Source organism: Ahaetulla prasina, chromosome 2 (assembly GCF_028640845.1).
Source record: "Ahaetulla prasina isolate Xishuangbanna chromosome 2, ASM2864084v1, whole genome shotgun sequence".
NCBI classification, from domain to species: Eukaryota; Metazoa; Chordata; class Lepidosauria; order Squamata; family Colubridae; genus Ahaetulla; species Ahaetulla prasina.
In genome coordinates, this window is record NC_080540.1 from 181,147,077 (window position 1) to 181,170,887 (window position 23,811).

Consider the following 23,811-nt stretch of genomic DNA (forward strand, 5'->3'; position numbering starts at 1 on the left):
GTGTGATTAGACAGACACACAAAGAATTTATCTCTGGTACTGAAGCACTCATTGTACTTGCAAGGCAACAGAGAAAATAATAATAATAACTTGAAGATCAAGCTGTATTAAAGTGAAGAAGCTGCTACTGAAAAGGCCATGTTAAGGCGGGGGGACCTTTCTGGTGAAATGTGGGCAACTAGAGCACCCCTTCCTGGCTAGACAATGGTGGTGAATCTTTTGTTGTTGCCATGTGAAAAATTCAGGAAATGCCTAATTTGACTCTTCTTACATCTCTCTATCTCACAGACATACACACACGCACACACATGCATGTCCCCAACTAAAAAGAAACCATTCTTTATGTACATATTTCTTTTTTAAACAACTACAGTGCAATCATGTATGTGATCCCCAGGATCTGCCTCATGCCACTTCTCTTCAGGTAGCTTTCTCTTTCTTTTGACAGACCCCTGCGGCCTACCTGAGGCTGCTCTGGGTCGCCTGAGGCCTTCATTCTTGAGGCAGCTTCAGAGAAAGCTCTTCTGCAGCCTCTGCAGCCCCACAAAACTCTTTGAAAGCTCATCCCTTTGTCCGGTGATTTTTGAGGCTTCGGAGGCTGTATGAGATCATGGTCCTCTTGCATGGAGAGACAGAGACTTCCCCACACAAGTACTGACCTCTGAAAAACACTTTGAAGAGTAATTGTTGGGTGTTGGTGAAGGCTGGCGTGTGACCCAAAAATGTTGTGCTGTGTCCCTTTTACACGTGTGTCATAGATTCACTACCACAGTATAGCTAAAATATATGAAAGTTTGTATGAAACACACTCCTGTGTATTTATAATTCAACCATCTGCTACAATGATTGTAGGTGTGAAAAATGGTCATAGGTCACTTTTTCAGTGTTGTTGTAACTTTGAACTGTCACTAAATGAACTGGCTACCTGTACTGAAGTTTGCAGTTGAAACAACAGTCGATGGTCTCATTTGAGACAGTGATGAGGCTACATATAGATGGGAATTCGAACAACTGGTCCTGTAGTGCAGCTAGAACTAGCTGGTGCTGAACATGCTTAAAACTGTTGAGATGGGATTTTAGGAGGAGCCCTTCTATTCTACGCCTCTTACTATATTTGAGAGCCCAGTATTAGCTGAAGAATCTTTCATGATTGGGGTTCTATAATCTCCCAGGATTTGAAATGGACACCAAGCATTAGAACCATCATTACAAAGGCAAAACAAAGAATGTTCTTCCTATGTCAATTTAGGAAGTTCAGACTGCACCAGGAGCTGTTGATACAGTTGTACTTTGGTACAATTGTTAAATTGCTGAGTCTGTAATCTGTACTTTATGAACAAATTGAAGCAACTTTCAATATGGCTGAGCTTCACATATTACATCAAACCCAGAGGCTACCTCTGCCCCTAAATAAGCAAGCACAACCTATCAGTGCCAAAACTCATTGTGTTACCAATTTGTTTGTAATTGTGGAGACAATTACATTGGCAGAAATGATAGGTGTTTGGCTTTCAGAATAAAAGAACATCTTCCGAAATGGGTGCAGACAGTCTTGAGTAATCCAACAACAACAACAAATCATGGCCATAAAATGCCTTCTTCAGCCATTGCAAGACACTTTCTAGCTACTGGCCACCAGGTGGATTCAAACTCTGTGTTTAAAGTTGTACTGTGCCACAGGAACTCTCGTTTCCTGAAGTTTGCTGAGGAGGTTGCCATTAAGCCTTCCTTGTGCATGCAGGAACAGCTTTATGTCAATCTACACCTCCCATGAGCATAAGGCTTGTCATTGGTTGCTTTCCTGCATACTTTATAGGCTTAATTAGTGCTCTTGCTAGAGGTTATATTTGAGGCTGAGTTTAACTATGTTATTGTAATGTAGATACTGATGAGTCAATATAAAATGTTTGCATCTACCTCTGTTCACCTTTTGGTTGTATTGTTTAAATTATTAAAGGGACTAATTCAGGGGTGAAATGCTCCCGGTTCGGACCGGTTCAGCCAAACCGGTAGCGATCGTGGCCAATGGTTCAGAAAACCGGTAGCAATGGTGGTACGAGGCTCCACCCACCCGCCCAGTCATCGTTACTTCCTGATTTTAACCAGGAAGTAACCTCTTTTTTACCCTCTGCACATGCGTATGCATGGCGCATGCACTTCTGAACCAGTTGGGAAGGTAAGTAGATTTCACCCCTGGACTAATTGTTTTAATTATCCCATAATGGTCACATTCTGAAGGGAAAGGTAGGAGGGCTTGTCCAAAATCACAAACCTCACTATTTACAATACCACTTGAACACATACCTCCAACACAAATCCTGCCTTTCCAATTGCTTTCCTAAAGGGAAAACGAAGTGGCTCCTATGGTAAAGGGCTTAAACATTGCTTTCTGGACCAGAATTGCACATTTACTTTTCTTTCTGCAATAAGCATTGTTATATGTATACTGACAAATCACTTTCTCTGCCTCCTCCTTCTCCTGCCTTTTGCTTTTTCAGTAGCTGATTCTCCATACTGGGACAAGAGAAATATAGTCAGCCTCATTGCTGCTATCCCTCATATGTCATTTAGATACACATACTGTATGCCTGCTGCAAAGTCATATCTGGTTTTCCAGTACAGATATGCACAGAAAAATTAAATATTTTCTCAAAACAAGCAGGTAGGCCAGTCTCTATGTCACTGAAGTCTTAGCCATGATGGCAAAAGGTTAGTTGAAGACATCAGAAACGAAGAATGTGGGATGACCGTTTTCTAGATATTCAACTTTATTGTTTTCTGGAAATTGTTGATGCTTCAGAAATAGTATGCTTAGCAATGGTAATAATTTAGATGGGCCCCCAACCATAATTGAGAACAAGAGGTCTTTATATTTGTCCAGAGAATCTTTACTCCAAGGACAATTTTTTAATTTGAATTTATATCCCACCCTTCTCCGAAGACTCAGGGCGGCTTACATTGTGTTAAGCAATGTTATTCCTCAATTTAGAACTTCAGGGTCTGTCAGTTCCTCTTATAGATAATAGATAATTATTCCTCTTATAGATAATTATAATACTTCTACTCCTGTCATGGGATATATTGGACTTTCTGAAAAAGCTTCAAAGTGTTTGGAGACACCTGCAAGTAAATTCATTACTCTATAAAGCACCATAACTTTGGACATGATAGTTCTGCTTAGAACAGATTGTCAAGCCCACAAGTGTTTGCAACACCTGCAAGGAAATTCATTACCCTGCAAAGGACCACAGCCTTAGATGTGATGGTTCTGTTTAGCACAGACCATCATGGAAGAGAAAGCCCACAAGGCTTCCCCAGCACTGCTTTATTCCCCCTGCTGAAATATCTATGATACTTACAGACCCCCATGGGAAGACCCTGGAAAACCAATCAATAGAGCAGCCACCAGATAGAGAGCCATCCACTCCATGTCCAGAGGGGCAAGAGAAGTGCTGACAGCTCCAGTATTTATCCAGAGGGCCTGCTCTGAAGCCAAGCCCCTTTGCAATTGATGAATGTTTAATCAGTACACAAAGGGGAGGAGGAGCTTGAATAACTAGGACATTTCAGAGGAAATTAACGAAAACTCACATTTGATTAATAGTCTTCTCACTCTGGTTTCAATGCAATGGCTAAATAACAGTTTTTATGCAATTTAGTTTAGATATTCTGCTATTACATCTGCAAATATTTATTTATTTATTTATTTATTTATTTATTTATTTATTTATTTATTTATTTATTTATTTATTTATTTATTTATTTATTTATTTATTTATTTAGATTTTTATACCGCCCTTCTCCCGAAGGACTCAGGGCGGTGTACAGCCAATATTAAAACAGTACAATATACAATTAAAACAAAGACTTAAAAAACATATTCCATAAATGGCCAAAATTTAAAATAATTAAATTTAAAACCTTAAAATTCATAAAATAGTAACCCCAGTTAAAAGTAACTGATATTCCTTTATCTTGTGATCTGGAATTCACAAATTCACTTTGCCCCTTCCCCGTCATATACATATTTGGAAGGGGTTTTAAAGTAATCCAAATTTGGGGTACAACTTCTTGCCCCTATGTCTGTTCCTAAACATATCACAGTAATTGTATTAAGGCATTACTGTTATTTCCACATAATTTTTGGAGCAGGAAATGACACATATTTGGAAGTGATCTACTTGGGAAGCTAGTGATATGGGATTCTGATGATGATTTTTGATGTGATTCTAATGATATGTTCAAATATGTTAGAAATAATTTTTTTTTAGATATAAAGAGCCTAGAGTGTTTCATGAAGCAGACAATGCTAAGTGAAAAAAACGTATGAATGAATGAATGAATGAATGAATGACTAAATAAATATAAGCAAGCAAACAATAAAAGAATCTACTTTACTACAGTACCTTTTTACCCCTTTTATGGCTAGCAATACCTTGAAGAGTGTTCTTTTAGCAGGGCACCACACAAAGAGGAGTGACAATGATGATAATGTTATCCTATCTGTTGTGTCCGACTCTTGGCAATTCTATAAGCCAGGTTTCTCCACATCTTCCAATCTTGTACTACATCTTTGAGTTGTTCTATGCTCTAGCTCAGGGGTGGGCAAATATGGCCCCTGTATGACCTGTGGACTTCAACTCCCAGAATTCCTGAGCCAGCTTGGCTGCCTCAGAAATTCTGGGAGTTGAAGTCCACAGGTTGCGAAAGGGCCACAGTTGCCCACCCCTGCTCTAGCTGGTGTCAGCTTTGATGATGTCCAGCCACCAAGTTCTTTGGCAGCCTGGTTTCCTTTTACCACTAACTTTTCTAAAAACATAATTGCTTTCTCCAATAAATTCCTCCATGCAACATGGCCAAAATAAGTGAGATGTGGTTTTGTGATTTTGCTTTGCAGTGACATGCCTGGTGGTATGTTCTCCAGTACTTGCTTGTTGGTCACCTTTGCTGTCTAAGGAATATGCAGGAGCCTTCTCCAGCACCACAGTTCAAATGAGTTGATTTTCTACCTGTCTTGCTTTTTTGAGGTCCAAGCATGGGTAGCTAAAGGGAACACAATTGAGCGGACTAACCTACATTTCGTTGCCAGGCTGACTTAGCTTTTCCATATTTGGTTCATGTTCATCTTTTCTATGTGACTCAGTGCAATTGTCGTGTCCCACTCCTCCGCTGACGGCCAGAACGGGGAAGTCCGTATCAAGCATGCCTCTGCAGCTCTGCCAAAGTCCTATCAGAGTTCTCAAGGCAGGCAGGAGACCAGGAAGTGACTTCAGCAATCCAAGGTAGACTTTGCCTGACTCAGAGAATGCCAGAAAGCAGATCCTTTATATAGGCCATGGGGTGTGGCTCCATGACTCAGCACTTATCCAGGCCTGCCCCTCCCTTCCTTTTGCTGACGCCGCATATCAATTCTCCTGAAGTGAGGATCTCTCCAGGCTCCAGCTGTTGGCAATTCACATTCCTCAGGCTCACATGCTGTGGGGGAGGGGGAGGGGTCTAGTTGCTCCGTTTGCCTAGGCATGGAGCCAGGGCTGGGGGCTGGAGGCATGCCAGGACATTCCTCAGCGTTCGGCAGGAGATAAGAGGGACCCGGCTGTGGGGAAAGCGAGCAAGACACAACAGCAATCCAACATTTTATTTCTGGGCTGCATTCACTGCTTTGAGTGGTCTGTGATCCTAGGAAAGTCAATTTTTCCACATATTCTTTCTCTTCACCATCAATTTCTATTTTGAGATTTTCATTCCTTGCAGTGGTTATGAGCTTGGTATATTTGATGTTCACGAAGAGACCAAAATTCTTATTTTCTTCTTTGATTTTTTTTATCAGAAGTTACATGCCTTCTTTGGTTTCTGAAAGGACAGTTGTCAGCATATCAAAGATTGTTGATGTTTCTTCCTCCAATCTTTACCCCAATTTTTTATCCTTCAAGATCTAGTTTCCTCATGTTCATTTTGGCACACAATTTGAATAAGAAAGGGGAGAGAATGCAACCTTGTTACATTGTACATTGGTGTCTCCATATGGTGTTTGCATATTGGCTTCCTGATTTGTATACAGTGATTGCACCAACTTGACCTGATGTGCTACCAGGTCTTGTAGGACTCTACATACCTTCTCAGGGTCAACTGAGAAGAATCAATTGAATGATTTCTTGTAGTCAGTAAAACACATGAAAATGAACTTTTTGATATTCCCAAGTTATTTTCCATGATCCAGAGCAGATTTGCAATATGGTCCTGGGTACCACGGCTCCTTGAAAAGCTGGCTTGGACCTCTAGTAATACCCTTTCAATGATTGATGCTAGATATTTCAAGCAGAACCTTCCTGATTTGAGAAACAAGAGCAATTGTGTGTTAATTGCAGCAATCAAAGGGAGAGTCACCCTTTTTTTGGCAGTGGGATGAAAACCGGGCATTTCCAATCCTGTGGCCACGTGTTGGCTTCCCAGATTTTCTGACACAGGTCTCTAATGACTCCAGGGGTACAGGTCTCAGTAATTCTGCAGGGATAGTGTCAACACCTGGAGCCTTGTTGTTTGGGAGTTGGTTCATCGTCCATATGATCTCTTCCTCAAGGATGGCCGGTTCTATTTCTACTTGTCTTTCCTCCTCATCCTGAGACTGGGCCCCTTTGCTACCTGCATACAGCGGTTCTGTATATTCTCGTCATCTGTTATCAATATCTTATTGGTCAGACAGTTCTTTCTCTCACTTGTTTTTAATGATGCCTTTTTGAGCAATAAATGATCCTCTGATCTTTTTGACTTGCCTAAAAGCATTCTTGGTGTGACCCTTCATAGTCTGCTTCAAGCTGTTTTTATTGCTCATCCGGTAAACTTCATTGTTCTTCCTTACTGTCTTCTGGAAAGCTGCATTCAATCTTCTTGCTTCTTCTAGTTTCATCTGAGAGCCACTTGCACTTTTCTCCGGCTTCTTGCATGATATGTATTTTTCTGCAGTTCCAATAATGGTTGACTTAATTTCCTGCCACAGTTCATCAGTCGTCGTCTCAGCAGTATCCAATAGTTCAAACCCATTTTTCACCTCATAGTGAGGTGAAGTCATAGTGAGGTGAAGCATAGTCTTGAATTTTTCCCAAGTAAACCCTCACATGGACATCCATGCCCACCCTCCCACACAAAAAACAGTGCTAATTACCAAAAATGCCTCAGCCCCTTAAACATATTTGTCTTACATGATACAGTTCTCAGTAGGATTATGCCAGGGGTGAAATCCACCAGGTTCTGACAGGTTCTGGAGAACCGGTAGCGGAAATTTTGATTAGTTCAGAGAACTGGCAAATACCGGCTGGCCCCAGAGTGGGGTGGGAATGGGGATTTTGCAGTATCCTTCCCCTGCCATGCCCACCAAGCCACACCCACAGAACCAGTAGTAAAAGAATTTGGATTTCACCACTGGATTATTATGCCCATGTTACAAAAGCAGGTATTCTCTGGCATGGTCTTATTATATGTTTAATTAGAACCTATATTGGAAGTCAAATGAATTGCACTTATTGCAGTCAAGAAGCATTTTATTGTATGTTATTTATTTAAAACTGCACATCAGTAAAGAGTTAATCAGGGAATATAATTCATCAGGTGGTTTCCAGTAAGAGCTCTTCTTGGCAGAATATATGGACAACACTGGAGCCTGGATTTCCAAAGAAAAGCAATTGCACCATATTTACTCTGTTTACTCTAGCTTGCTAAAAATATGCTTAGGGATGGAAAGTGTTCTGTGATCTCTACATGTGCGTGTAACTGCAAAGGCAGGTGAGGAAATGGAAAAGGGGAGGTATTGGGCCCCAAAGAGATATCATCACCACCACCATCATCATCATTAGAATTGGAAGGGACCTTGGAGGTATTTTAGTCCAATAGCCTGCTCAAGCAGGAGACTCTATTCCATTTCAGACAAATGGATGTCCAGTCACTTCTTAAAAGACTCCAGTGATGGAACACCCACAACCTCTGAAGGCAAGCCATTCCATAGGTTGATTGTTCTCACTATCAGGAAATTTCTCCTTAGTTCTAGGTTGTTTTTCTACTGGATTAGTTTCCATCCATTGCTTCTTGTCTTGCCTTCTGGCACTTTGGAAAATAATTTGACCCCATCTTCTTTTATTGCACTCTTTTCAGAGTTTCTACATCTATTTTATACCGTGGTGACCAAAGCTGGATGCAGTATTCTAAGTGTGGCCTTCCCGAGACGTTATAAAATGGTAGTAACACATCATGTGATTTTGATTCTATCCCTCTGTTAATGCAGCCTAGGATTGCATTGGCTTTTTTTGGCTGCTGCAGCACACTGTTGGTTCATATTTAAGTGATTGTTTACTAGAACTCCGAGATCCCTCTCACAGTTACTCCTATTCAGCCAGGTTTCACCTAATCTATGCTTGTTCATTTGGTTTTTCTTGCCTAAGGGGAAAACCATACTTTTCTCTACGTTGAATCTCATTTTGTTAGATAGGGCTGTGTTCAAGTCTCTCAAGATCCATATGGATCTTGAGCTTATATTCTGTCTATTTCCTGAAGGATAAAACTTCATAGTAACCAAATGATGCCATCTGAAAGTAATGTTTCCATCACTTCTACAGCCTAGGAAAAAGAGTAAGCGCTCTCTCTAAATGCAGGGGCTCTAGTCCAGATTGGGCTCTCCTGAAATGGGGCTCTCCTGAATAATCTATTTAAAAGCCTTTAAAAAAACACCCAAAACTTGCACAGAATTGCACCCACAGAGGGGAAAAGTGAATGGAAGAAAAGACTGGACTTGGAGAGAAGAGAAAACTGGGAAATCAAACATTTATTTGGATGCAAAGTATATTCTTTTTTTAAAGTCAAGTTTTTTTATTTATATATAAATATTTTGAAGACAGTGTATTGTCCATGCATTTTGTTTTACAGAAGAAGAAAAAGCAGCAGATATACTGATAGTGATAATGATTATACATATAATAATTATAGCCATAATTATAATTACATTAGCTTATTTATGATCATATTAATTATACTAGCATACTTATAGACAATATTCATATTTTACTTACACATAACAATGATCTTTCTTCATCTAATATCTACCTCTTATCTCTAACTATTGATAAAACCTATTCCACATTGAATAGTACTCTGTATCTCCTTTATCTTTTATTTTCAATGTCAATCTAACCATCTCTGCACAGTCCAATATTTTCCAAATTATATTTTTATCTGGTGGGGTGTTCTCAATTTCCCAATATTGTGCAAATACAATTCTCGCTGCTGTCAATACATGTAGCATTAAGTATATAGCCCCTTAATCATAACTTTCTGGTATTATACCTAACAAAAATATTTCTGGCTTTAAATCTATATGCTGCTTAATCATCTTTTCCAGCCATGTGTATATTTTTGTCCAATATTTTCTTGCTTTCACACACGTCCACCAAATATGATAATAAAGGTAAAGGTTCCCCTTCACATGCGTGCCAGTCATTTCCAGCTCTAGTGGATGGTACTCATCTCCATTTCTAAGCCAAAGAGCCAGTACTGTCCGAAGACGTCTCTGTGATCATGTGGCCAGCATGACTAAATGCTGAAGGCGCGTGGAGCACTGTTACCTTCCCACCAAATTGGTCCCTATTTTTCTACTTGCATTTTTTTATGGGCTTTCAAACTTTTCGCAAGAAAAACCAAATGTACAGATACAGCTTAGATGAAACCTGGCTCAATAGTACTAACCATGAGCGGGATCTTGGAGCCCTAGTGGATAATCGCTTAAATATGAGCCAGCAGTGTGCAGCAGCAGCCAAAAAAGTCAATGCAATCCTAGGTTGTATTAACAGAGGGATAGAATTATGGTCACATGAAGTATTAGTACCACTTTATAAAGCGGTAAGTAAGACAATACTGTCAGAGTTTGTTGCAGAAATCACATCCAGAAGGCACACACAGATAACTGATGCAGCAGGATTCATTAACCTCTCTTTATATACAGTAGAACACATGAAAATAAATATACAATACCAATGGCTGATTCTTCCGACATGGTAGAGAGGAGAGATTGTAAGTAAGTTCTTAGTTTCAGTTCAGCAGACAGGCAAGTCCAGACTAGTTTCATTTTCAGCATTTTGCACAGACTCAGAGCTGAGCCAAGCCCAGCCTTTTTGCTTAAGTTTCTGTTTCTAAACAGACCTCATTGGCTGATCCAGTTGCTATGTCTATTCATTGGCTGACCTTGTTACATGTCTCTGCCAGTTCATGAATATTCTGAAAAATACTGCATCCAGTTTTGGTTACCATAAAAAAGATGTAGAGACTCAGGAAAGAGTGCAGAGAACAGCAACAAAGATTATTAGGGGCCTGGAGACTGAAACATATGAAGAACAGTTGCAGGAATTGGGTATGTTTAGTCTAGTGGAAAGAAGGACTAGGGGTGACATTATGGCAGTGTTCCAATATTTGAGGGGCTTCCATAAAGAAAAGGGGGTCAATCCAAGGGTGAAATGCTACAGGTTCAGTAGTAAAAAAAATGCTTTAAAAAGTAAAAACAAATGATAATCAGCCTGTGTGACAATCAGCTGTGCAGCGCGATCTTTTTTTACTTTTTAAACAATTTTTAACTTCCTGTTTGCCCAAACCAGTACTAAAAAATGCTTTAAATAGTTTTTTTAAAAGTTCCAATTGAAGTTAAAAAAAAGTAAAAAAAAGAGGTAAAAAGGTAAAAAAAAAAGTAAAAAAAGTAAAAAAAAAAGTTCCACAGATTGTCAACTGTGCAATAATCAGCTGTGCCAGGCAATGGTTGGAATTTTTTTTTTAGTTTTTTTTTTAGCATTTTTCCAGCTGTGAGACAATCAGCTGTGCATGATTGTCTGTGAGGCTCCTGCTTTTGCATGGGCCATTTTGTGTTAACTCCAACTGTTTTTGCATTGTGCATGAGTAAGTTGTTCAGCCACGCCCACCTGGCCGTATGACCACCAAGCCATGCCCATCCGATCACATGACCACCAAACCACACCCACCAAGCCACATGGTAGGGAAATTTTTTGAATTTCACCACTGAGTCAACCTGTTTTCCAAAACACCAGAAGACAAAATAAGAAACAATGGATGAAAAGTAATCAAGGAGAGAAGCAACCTAGAACTAAGAAGAAATTTCCTGACAGTAGAACAATCAACCAGTGGTACAGCTTTCCTTCAGAAGTTGTGGGTACTCCATCACTGGAGGCTTTTAAGAAGAGACTGGACAGCCATTTGTCTTGAATGGTATAGGGTCATCTCCCTGAGCAGGTGATTGGACTAGAAGACCTCCAAAGTCCCTTTCAATTCTGTTATTCTGTGACTGCAGTTGGATACATTGATACTTTGTAATATTCCTGAAGTGCAAGATAAACTCTCTGCTCTCCAGTTGAAGAGAGGAGAGGGGTGTGTTTGTCTTAGCAGGATGTCCCTAGTTTGTCTTCTGATAAGATAGAGAACACTTTAGTGTTGATAGATAGTTGGTTTGTCTCTTCAGGGACTCTAAGTAACCTCATGAAATTTTTCTCCTTAACTTCTAAATTCTCAGACCCCAGATTACTTGAAGTTCATTTAAATGATCATGCTAACATGGTTAGCATCAGTGTTGGGTTTCAACCAGTGTTACCAAAGGTTCGCTTCGTGCATGCACTTTGATTGTCAGAACAGCCGAGGCACAGCAATCCGCTCTGCTGCGCCTGTCAGCTGGGTTAAAAATTAAAATGAACAAATATAGGTAGGAATAGCGCAAGGGTGGTTGGGAGGGTCCAGTTGACGGTTGCAGGGAACCAGTTCCATTGCCACTACCGCATCACCCGAACTGGGGAGAACCGGTAGTAACCCACCACTGGATACATAGTTAATGAACATGCTCTCTAAGACAACTTATTACTCAAATTATGCCAGCCAATAAGAGAAAACATTCCAAACTCAAGATGTTTGAACTGTATATAAAGAAATTTCTCCCCTTCCTTTTTTTTTTTTTTTTTTAAATTTTTTTTTTTTTTTTGCAACAAACAAACAAAAAGAAAATACATTATTACACCCTTGTGCTATACATAAAAGGAAGATTTGGGTCTTCGGATATATCCTCATGATTGCCAAAATCCACGTTCTCGAGGTACAGGTACTGAAGCGTCCAATGTTCCAAGCGCAAAGTCCACAAATGGTTTCCAAGTCTTCCAGAAAATATCTTCTTTATACACACCACTTCTAATTTTAATATCACATGTCATTTTATCATTTAAAGCTAATTTCCACATTTCAGAATTCCACTCTTCTATTCTAAAAATCACATCCAGTTTCCAATATCTAGCTATTATAATTCTACCTATTATAATCATAATTCTAATCAATTCTTTTTCATATTTTGTTAATTCTATTTCCTTAATTACCAACAATAATATAGTTTCCACTCTCAATGTTATTACTTTCCCCATCCTTTCAAATATCATTTTCTCCAATTGTTGCCAAAACTTTTTAACCTTATCACAATTATACCACATATGTTCATAAGTCCCCAATTCCATCTCACATCTCCAACATTTTTACTAGTTTTTATCCATTTGTGACAATCTTACTGGAGTCAAATACCATTTCCAAACAACTTTATAATTGTGCTCTTTAATCCTTATAGATAAAGTTCTCATAATTCTACTCTTCCAATTCACATTCCAATCTGATTCTGGTATTTCAATATTAAGATCTTTTTCCCAATTTGTCCTCATCACTCTTTGTAATTTTTCATCAGAATTTATAATCTTATAAACCCTACTAACGAGTCCCTTTAGCCCAATTTCATCTTTCATAATCCGAGATACTAAATATTCAAATTCAGTTTCACATCTATTTATCGAATAATTTTCCTTTAGTTTTTTTGTCCATTTTTCTATCTGTATTTTTTCAAACCAACTTAACCCTAATTTTTCAATAATTTCTTTATTCCTCCTTTCATTTCCCATAACTTTTATCCAATCTTTAATAATTTCTATATTTTCCTCTTTAATCACTTCACTTCGTTTTATATTATTTTTAATCGGCCAAATTCAGTTGTCTCCCCAGAAAGATTATATCCGGAATTAAAATTTTAACAAATTTGTTCCACATTTTACTTAATCCCTTTAACCAATAACTTCTACTTACACATTTTAAATTTGCTTTATCTAAAAACCACCTTGATCCAAATTTCTCTATATCCCTTAACTCTAAATCTCTCCAATAATTATCTTCACCTTTAAGTATTTTTACCACTATCCGGATACCATACGCACAATAATAATTAAATAATTTGGGGATTCCTAATCCACCTTCCTTTTGATTTTGATACCACATTTTCTTCACTAATCTGGGTCTTTTGCCACCATTGCAAAATTTATCCAGTTTTTCTGATATCCTTCAATATCTTTCTCTGTCAGATTTAGTGGTAGCATCTCGAATAAAAGTTGAACTTGGGCAGCAACATCATCTTACACATTGCAATTCTACCAAACCAAGACAACTTTAAAATTTTATATTTATCTATCTTCTTCTCAATTTCGTTAATCACCACATCATAATTAAGTTTTTCAATTCTTTAACCTTAAGTGAAAGCACTATACCCAAATATTTCAATGTGTTTTAATCCTTATCCCAAATTGCTCTTGCATATTCCCAGACTCATTACCATTACTATCCATCAATAGTTCTGACTTTGACCAATTTACTTTCAATCCTGTCATTTCTTCAAATTCTATCAAATGCTTATATATCTTTTCAAATCTTTCTCTACATTTTCAAAATAATTAAAGTATCATCCATACAAATTTATCTTATACCCTTATATCCTTCTAATTCTTCATCTTTTCTATCATTTTGTCAATATTTCCATAGCCAATAAAAATAATGTTGGGGACAGGGACATCCTTGTCTCGTACCAGCTTCTAATTTTATCTCTTCAGTTAATATTCCATTCACCTTCACTCTTGCACTGCTCTTTTGGTACAATTTTGAAATAACATGTATAAACTTATTACCAAAGCCTAAAGCCTCCACAATTACTTTAATTGTTTCCCATTGAACCGAATCAAAAGCTTTAAAATATCCAATGATACTATACCAATTTTATCACCATTATATTCAGCTACATCTATAATATTTAATACTCTTCTAACAATATCACTCATGTATCTACCCTTCACAAAGCCTACTTGATTATAACTTATATATCTATCTATAAATCTATTTAATCTATTACTTATAATAGCAGTAAATATCTTTGCATCCTGATTAATTAAAGAAATGGGCCGATAGGACTCAATCCTTTCTAAATCTTTATCTGGTTTAGGAATTAGGGATATCACCGTTCTATTCCATGACGAAGGTACTTCCCCACCATGTAATATTCCATTGAATAATTTTTGCAGTCTTGGTATTATTAATTCTTTAAATTCTTTATAAAACTCAACAGGTAATCCATCCTCACCTGGAGCTTTCCCTAATTTTAATTTTTGTATTATTCCATTAATCTCATCTTGTGTTATATCTTCTTCCATCAATTCCTTATATGTTTGATCAATTTTCACCACATACTTTTCTAAATAACTCTGCAATTTTCCCCGATTAATTGGTTTCTTTGAATATAGATTCTGAAAAAAGTTTCTAACCACTTCACATTTCTCTAATTTTTTATAACATCTTATACCTCTATCATCTATCAAAACTCCAATTTCTCTCTTCTCTCTTTTATCTTTCGCCATCTTTGCCAATAATTTAGAATTTCTATTACTAAATTCAAAAATTCCTATTTAAAAATCTCAAATTTCTTTTACTAACTCTGTATCTTCTTCTATCATTTTATTTCTTAACATATTAAGCTCCTGAAGAATTTTTTTTCTTTAGTAAGCAAAATTGATTTTCCAATTCTTTAATCTTATTTTATCTCTTTCCATTTTAATTTTATAATTTTTATATTTCCTACTTGATAATTTAATACTCTCCTCTAAACACCGCTTTCATCGCATCCCAAACAATTTCAAATTTAACCTCCCGTTATCATTTAATCTCCAACTTTCCTCCAATTTTTAAGTATCCATTTTTATCCTTTTCATTTTATACAATTTCGTCATATCTCCAATAGCTTCTTTTTCTCAAAATTAAAATCTAAGTCCACCATAACTTCTGCATGATCAGAATCTTTAAATTCCCACATCTACCTTATCCACATTATTCAACAAATCTTTAGAAAGAAAAATATAATCAATTCTAGAATATGTATTATATATCTTAGAAAAAAGTGTATACTCTCTCAATTCCTTTAACCTCTCTCACACATCAACCACGCCGTTTGAAGCATCCACATATTTAAAATCCCCAGTTTATTTGCTCCTCCACAGCGGGTGGGATTAGTACTGTCTATTTTATCTCTGATTAAATTAAAATCCCCAGCCACAATTACTTTCCTACACTTTCATTCTCCAAAATTTTGTTATTTTTCAAGAAATTCTCTTTGTTTTCATTCGTAAATATAAATTAACAAGTGTCACTTTTTCCTCATTAAGATTTCCAACAATTATTACATATCTTCCATCTTCATCCAAAATTACCTTATGTTTTTCAAAGTACACCCTATCTGATATCAGTGTTGCAACTCCTCTAGCTTTTGAAGTTCCAAATGCTTTTTCATATATTTGCATACCTTTTATATACATTCTATTTGAATCTTCAGATTTCTGATGAGTTTCTTGTAAAAATAAAATGTCTGGTAAATCCCTTTTAATCTTAAGCTCCAATCTTCTTCTTTTAATCTGATTCCTGTACCTTCACATTCCATGACATTATTTTATAACTCCCATTTAAAATATAAATTTTTAATCCTATCCCGCATCTTCCTTTCTGTGCCCCCACCACCCGACATTAAACTACCATATAAACAACAATAAGAAAACAAAAAACAAAACAAACAATAAAGTACAAACAATCTTCTTCCCCCACATCCTCATCGGTTTCGCCTCTATAAAGAGAATGGGGGAGAGGGGACGTGCCAATGCCCGGGGCACTTCTTTCGGGCTTCAGATGGGTGGAACATACGTGGAAACATCAATCTCAGAAGAAGAAAAAGGGGCTATTGGAGGGCAAGACTCCAAAGGGTTAAAGAGGAAAGAAATATCACCTGTGTTGGTTGAACAGAAGAAGAGTCGTGAGGATACAGTAGGAGAAGAAGCAGATAAGAGTCTTGGAAAATATGAAGCTGAATGCGGGTCATCGCTATCTTTTTTTTTGAGTGATGAATTTAAATAGAAATTTCTCCCCTTCCTAAGGGTCTTTCCACCTTATGTCTATGGGAGACTTAGCCTTTACTTATGCATAAATCAAAGATGTTTTCTGGCTTGGATGCTATTTTGGCCAGAGGTACACTGGGTGGGTACTCAGTGGCTCAGTGGCTAAGACACTGAGCTTGTCGATCAGAAGGTCAGTAGTTCAGCGGTTCAAATCCATACTGCTGAGTAACAGAGTGAGCTCCCGTTACGTGTCCCAGCTTCTGCCAACCTAGCAGTTCAAAAGCACCTAAAAAGTGGAAGTAGAAAAATAGGGACCACCTTTGCTGGGAAGGTAACAGTGCGCCTTCGGCATTTAGTCATGCCAGCCACATGACCAGACAACACTGGCTCTTTGGCTTAGAAACAGAGATGAGCACCGCCCCCTAGTGTCGGGAACGACTAGCACATATGTGCGGTGGAAGCTTTACCTTTACACCTGGCTAAAGAACCAAAAGAAACATTCCTTTTTTATATTGTACCTGACAATGGAAGAGGTAGAGTGGAGTTTACATCTTGATATCATGATGCATGTGACCCCCTTGCCCCCCTCATGTGGATACCTTTGCCAACAGATATCATTCCCTAACTCAGGCAGCCTCTAAAACCCTGCTTCCCTTTTGGCCAAAGGGTGTTTCAGGAGGATGCAACATTTTTCCCCCAGAGGAGCCTCTTCCCAAGGGAAGGAATGGATTGTCCGTTCTTCTTTCCCAGATATATGGAAATAGGAGGAGTGTTTCTATGGGATCAGCAGAGACCATAGATCAGCCGTTCTACGGACCACACCAGAGCAAGGCAAAAAAATGGCCCTTGCTCTGCCACTTCTGCTCTGACTGCATATTACTTCAATATACTTATTTTATTTTTGCTCCAATGTACACAAGTCAGCAGACAGATTTTTCCCTCCTATTTATTTCCACAATGAGTTGGAATGGGATGAGAGTCAGTGATATATGAGAAATGCTCATTCAGTGAGATTCATGGATGTCTGTAGGTTTTTGCTGTCCTTTTGAAAAATCTGAACATTCCCAAGTCCTCAAAAACAGCAGATCCTAGAGAATATCACCTGTTTAGCCTCTTTCGTTTGTGCACACACACCTCAAAAAAAGGGCTGCCACATCTGGAGTGTGTATGAAGAGAGAGTTAAGGCTTGGCCTTTGTTGTGTCTTGCCCGCCCTCAGAGCAGCCGGGGCCTTCTTATCTGCTCCCGAACACGGAGGAATGTATGCCTCCCGGCCCCAGTCCTGGCTCCATGCCCAGACAAACTGCAGAAGAAGGAGCACCTCCCGGCCCCAGCCCTGACTACATGCCCAGGCAAACGGAGCAGCTAGACCCCTCCCCCTCCTCCACAGCATGTGAGCCTGAGGAGGGTTTATTACCAACAGCTGATTGGAGTGACCCTCGCATCAGAAGATTGGATAGGCGGAGGCAACAGAAGGAAGGGAGGGGCAGGCCTTAATGAGTGCTGAGTCATGGAGCCACACCCCATGGCCTATATAAAGGATCTGCTTTCTGGCAGTCTCTGAGTCAGGCAAAGTCGAACTTATCTTGCTGAAGTCACTTTCTGGTCTCCTGCCTGCTCTGAGGACTTTGCTAGGACTTTGGGCAGAGCTGCAGAGGCAAGCCTGATTCGGATTTCCCTGACCCGGCCGTCAGCGGAGGAGTGGGACACGACAGCCTTGTTTACCCAGCTTGCAACAGACTCCACTACCAACAGCATCACCTTTCCTCTCCATTCTGGGAACCATTCTGGGAGCATTTTAATTTTAATTTAATTTAATTTTAATTTTGAATTTATGTCCCGCCCTTCTCCGAAGACTCAGGGCGGCTTACATTGTGTTAAGCATTTACCTCCCCTTTCTGACCTTCACTGAGATTGGGAAAGAGTGACCTCAAAGTGGACACAGAGCAGAAGATCACTTTACTTGGCATGCTGATAAATGTTACTAAGAGGCACAGAACTTTGATCATTTTGCTCTTTACTTTGGGGACATGACAGTGGGCAACAGCCTTTCCTCTAAGAATGTACAATAAAAAGGAGCATGTGGCTCTGAACTTTAGAGGAAAAACTAATTCTATTTTCAAAGCTTGATCAGATTTCAAGATTAATGGCATTTCCTTTTGCTTTAATATCCCCTTGTTGCTATTGTGATGCTGATATGCAAGCAATTAAATAGATTGTACGAGATTGCCCACAACATGCATCCTCTGGTTCCCTAGATGATCTACACAAAGCGCACAAAGCAATCACGCTTGGGTAGCCGAATTGGACATCCAGTTATGAGGCCACTGCCATACCTTTGTAGAAGTTTTGTATATAATTACGTGGATTGAGTGCATATGTTTACTTTTCTTCTGTCATGTTCTATCATCATTACAAATAAATAAATGCTTTGATAATTAACAGTTTTATGCAAATTAATTGACAGCCAGCCAGTTTCTTTTATTGACTTTTACTGATTGCCAGAGTAGTTATTTGCATAGGTGGTGTTGTATCAATGCAATAAAGTTTCAAGTTGCTATGGGACTCTAAAGCCAAGAAGACTTTGAACCATGAACTTATCAAATGATAAGAAAATTCTGCAGAAATTCTAGAGAAATCTCTACTGATTACCTGAAAAAACTGGGAAGCTGCTGCTCAGATTTCTAACGTTCAATCTGAGCAACAAAATCCATTCCCATAGTTCTCATGGCTAAAAAGCTCATGTAACAACAGTCCATGTTCTGTCATTTTACCTTGGCAATGCATTGCACTTTACTTAAGTTTGCCCTGATATTCAAACCTTAATGCCAAGCTCAACTTTTAAGATGAGAAAGATGACAAGATGAGAAGGATAATATCAATACAGCCTACTACGTGGGTAAATATCTTTAGGTGTAAGACAATGTAGTGGGAATTGCCGCACCTATCTTTTTAGGGGAGGAAAACAAGAAAAAAATTTTTGCCTCTGTCTCCCAGCATCCATCCGGTATTCATCTGGCCCGTTTGCCACCACTCATTCACCGCCACTGCCATGGCCTGTTTGCCATTGCTAGGCCCATTCACACAGATTCTTCACTGCTACCCATTCGCCACCATGGCCCATTCACCACTACACATTTGCCGCCACCCCCACAGCCCGTTCACTGCTGCCGCAGCCCATTTGGTGCTGTGGCCCATTTGGCATGACCCATTTGCCACCACCGCTGCCCGTTCAGTGCAGCCCATTTGCTGCCCCCACAGAGGGTTTGCTGTCACCACAGCCCATTTAGTGCTGCAACCCGTTCAGCACGACCCATTTGCCAACACCACCACCTGTTCAGCGCAGCCGATTCAATGCAGCATGTTTGTCTCCACCACAGTCTGTTCAGCATTGCTTGTTCGGTGTGGCCCGTTTGTCACTGCCTGTTTGCTGTGGCAGCCACCCATTGTCATGGCCTCTTCAGCACAGCTGGTTTGGCACAGCCGGTTCACTGATGGCCATTTGCTGATGCTCATTCGCTAATGACCGTTCACTGCCAACGCTGCCCGTTTGGCGCAGCCTGTTTGGTGGTGCCAGTTCACTGCCAATGTGCCCTGTATGCCGTGGCCCATTTGCAGCTACCCATTCGCCACCGCCTGTTTGCCACCACCTGCCGCCATGGCCTATTTGGTGCAACCCATTCTCTGCCACCTGTTGCCTGCCTGCTGTGGACTGTTTGCTGCCGCCAACGTGGCCCATTCTAGAACAGCTCATCAGCACCGCACCATTCCCCCTCCCCCTACTGCAACATTCGCTGTATAAGACGTATCAAAATTTTCACCCACTTTTTTGGGGGGAAGTACATATTATACTCCGAGAAATATGGTATGTGTTTAGCAGAGTGATGACATGGGAGAAGGAAGGGGGAAACTATCTTTGTATCTAATTGTTTTGGCATGCAATGCCCTATAGCAGTGTCCAAAAAGAAAAAGTTGAAGCAGTTCAGGTCCAGGATGTGAGAAGTCTGTAGATATTTTCTCAGCCCTCTTTCTCAATGCAAGGCAGGCTGGTTGCAATTGTTTTTTCTGCAATTCTAACTATCCATTGAAGTTGTACCTGTCCTGTTTGGTTGCTGTGGCAAGCCAGAAGTTACTGAGGTATAAATGACAAACTCAATAATTCCGCTATAGAACTCTATCAGCAGATCCTTGGGCAATCACATGGCCAGTGTGATCGGCGTGAGGGAAGGAGGAGGCCGCTTTCCCTCTTCCTTCTCCCTGCTCCTCCTCCTTCCCTCATGCCAGCCGCTCCATTTCCCATTTCCCTATTGCAGTGCCTAGCATCCACTCTGATAGTGGGGTGGGAGGTATAATTTAACAACCAATTTGCCCAGGGTCAGGTTGGCCATTGCGGGAGGCTCATCCTGCATGTGCAGCAGAACTGGAGGATGGGGTTGGCCAACCTGACCCTGGGCAAACCGGTTGTTAAATTATTTGAATCCCACCACTGGAAAGCAACCTCCTTCTTCCCTTGTACAGGCCGCTCCATTGCCCATTTCTCCAGTCCAGCACCACACTGCGGAGCTTGCCCTACCCACCACCACCCAGATGCTCTTGATTCCCCCAAGAAAGGTGGTCAAAGAAAGAGGATTCCATCCTGTGCTGAATGCTGTAATTGAACCATGGCTCCCTAAGATGCCATCTCTGTCACTGGATAAAGCAAGGAGGGCGACTCAAGGCAGCAAGCACCTCCAGCCCCAACAAAATGAAAGAAGAAGAAACACAAGAGCACCCACCCACCTTTTCCACTCTTTTCCAATCCCGAACAGTGTGCTTCTCCTAAAGGCCTCTGGTTTGACCCACCCGCCCACTCTGCCTCTTTCCAGAGTACCCCTCCCATGCCCAGGCTCCCTCACCAGGACTGTGCATATGTGAGCAGGGGAAAGTGGGAGGCAAGGCAAGGCTGGGGTAAGAGAGTGACTCGCTCCTTTGCCCAAGTTGTGCCTTCACTCTCCCAGAGTGGAAGGAGGAGAGAAAGAGAGAGAGGCCATTGGGGTCATCAGCACCTTTCCTCAGCAGCATCTCAAACCTCTGGAGGATGGCAGGGCAGCTCCCGACCTGCATGGTGAATTGTGGCATTGGGTGAGCCCAGAGACACACAGAGAGATGGGGGGATGAATGGGTGACTGGACACATGGCTGACAGTTGGCTTCCAGCACCGGAAAGAGTGGGGAAGGGAAGCAGCCAGGCTACCACTGCCTTTCATTGGGGGCGTGTGGAGCAAGACAGGGCTCCTCTTGCTGTCTCTTCTCCCCTTGCCGGGCATGGCAGGGCTTCTTGCCCCTCACTTAGCCACCCAACCCCCTTTATTGATGCAATTTGGGGGTTGCAGATAGGGAGGGGTGGGGCAGGGGAAGAAGGCTATTCAGCCAGTTCGCCAAACTCCAGAAACATTTAGCTACCAGTTCTACTGAACCGATACAAACCTGCTGAATCTTACCACTGCATACCCAGTTCTTCCAACCGTTCTTTATATATTTTCATCTCTAGGCTTTTAATCATCCTAGCTGATCTTCAGTGCACTTTTTCTAAAGTCTCGCTAACTTGTTTGTAAAGTAGTGAACAAATTTGGGTGCATTATTCCAGGTGTGGTCCAACTAAGGTTTTATAAAGTGGTTCTAATACTTATGTGATTTTGATTCTATACCTCTGTTTATATAACCGAGGATTGTATTAATTTTTTGGCTGCTGTCGCACAATGTCACCAGCTGGCTCATATTTAAGTGATTGTCAACTAGCACTCCAAGATCCCTCTCACAGTTACTGTTTTTGAGCCAGGTTTTACCTCATTTATACTTGTAACTTTGGGGATGGGGGAGTTGTCTAAGTGTAAACCTTGCTTTTCTCCACATTAACTTTCTTTTTTTGGATGAGGAATATGGCTCATTATTTAACTCTGTCAAGATCTTTTTGGATCCTGATCTTGTCCTCTAGCGTGTTATCTATTCTTGCTAGCTTAGTGTCATCTGCAAATTTGATAAGTTCCCCTTCTATTCCCTCATCTAAGTCATCTATGAAGATATTGAAGCCTAAAACAGAACCTTGTGGTACCCCACTGCTTATCTCCCTCCATGTAGATGTAGTACCATTAAGGACTACTTGTTGAGTATGGTTTATCAGTCAGTTACAAATGCATTTGGTGGTGATGCTATCTATCCCACATTTTTCTAGTTTATGAAGAAGTAGGTTGTAATACTTTGTTGAATGCTATACTGAAATCTAAGCATATTATGTCCACAGAATTTTGCTGCTCTACTACTTTAGTCATATTGTCAAAGAATGAAATGTGATTGGCTTGGCATGATCTGTTTTAAAAAAACAGATTCTAGATGTTCGCAGATCTGTTTTTTTATTATCTTTTCCAGTATCTTCCCAGATATTGACGTTAGGCTGATTTGTCTGTAGTTTCCAGGGTCTGTTTTTTCCCCTTTTTTGAAGATGGGAACCAGTGGTGGGATTCAGCTGGTTTGCACCGGTTCAGCCAAAGTGATTGTTAACTTTTTACGCAGTTCGGCAAAACGGCTGATCCCTCCACTGGGTGGCCCCACGCCTTGCCTGGTCCGAGAAGGTAAGGCTGATGGTGGGGATGGAGATTTGCTCTGGGAGGGTAGTACAAGAAGTGGTGCAAGGAGTAGCACAGCCCTCACTGGCTGGAGTGAGGTAATGGCTCCATTGTGGCAAGGTTGGGCGATGCAGGCAGGCCAAACCTTGCCATGTGTGATGTTGAGTTTCCCATGCCCACTCAGTCATATGACACACACACCCCAGCCACATCTGTCAGCTCCAGCGTACCGGCAGGCCTGAAGCTGCCATTCAGTGGGGAGCCACCGCCCTGAAGCCTCCAGCCAGCTGCCAGCCCAGCTGCCCCCCCAGAACCAGCCATTGGAAGCCACCAGCCCCACCGCCATACTGAATCTAACCTTTCTGGGCAGCGGAGCTACAGCAGAGACACCTAGAAGAGGCTGCCATGCCAGGAGGAGGCCGTGCGGCCACCGAACAACTGAGAGGTGGTCACATGGTGATGATGTCCTCGAGGACGGTGTGGCAGCACTCGAGAGGCAGCCATCGCTCTCCCAGGCTGTCCTGGATCTCCATTGAGGACTAGCCACTCCGTTGAGGACCAGTCCTCCCTTAAGAACTCCATTGGGACTGAGGGCTAAGGAGGCTGGACTTGAAAGCAGGCAGATGATGGTTTCTTCTCACTTCAGGATCATGTGGGAGGGAGTTGTGCGTGTATGTGAGTGGGCAGTGCTTATTGTTTAAAAGGTGGGTGGAGCATGGGCAAATAACCCTAACAAGATATTCCTTTTGTGATTGTCAGTGCATGCCAGAAGGGAAATAAAGCAGACAGTAACAAATCAGGTTTGTGTTTGTTTGGTTGTTTGGTTGTTTTCTCTGTTTTCTTTTTTTCTTTTGGAACCTGACAACACCTACACAGCCGGTCATTAGGGAAAACTGGTTTTTAAATTACTTGAATCACATCATTGATGGGAACCACATCATCTCTTTTCCAGTCCT

At 40.6% G+C, this 23,811-nt stretch overlaps 1 protein-coding gene across 1 annotated transcript in view; it reads right to left on the reverse strand.

The window, feature by feature from the left end:
* The window catches only part of LOC131192086 (complement C3-like), a 172,135-nt gene extending 168,705 nt beyond the window's left edge, over positions 1 to 3,430 (reverse strand). The window contains exon 1 of the mRNA XM_058170905.1: positions 3,360 to 3,430. Coding sequence (XP_058026888.1) covers positions 3,360 to 3,430 — 71 coding nt within the window. The remainder of the gene's footprint in view (positions 1 to 3,359) is intronic.
* Between the last annotated feature and the right edge of the window lie 20,381 nt (positions 3,431 to 23,811).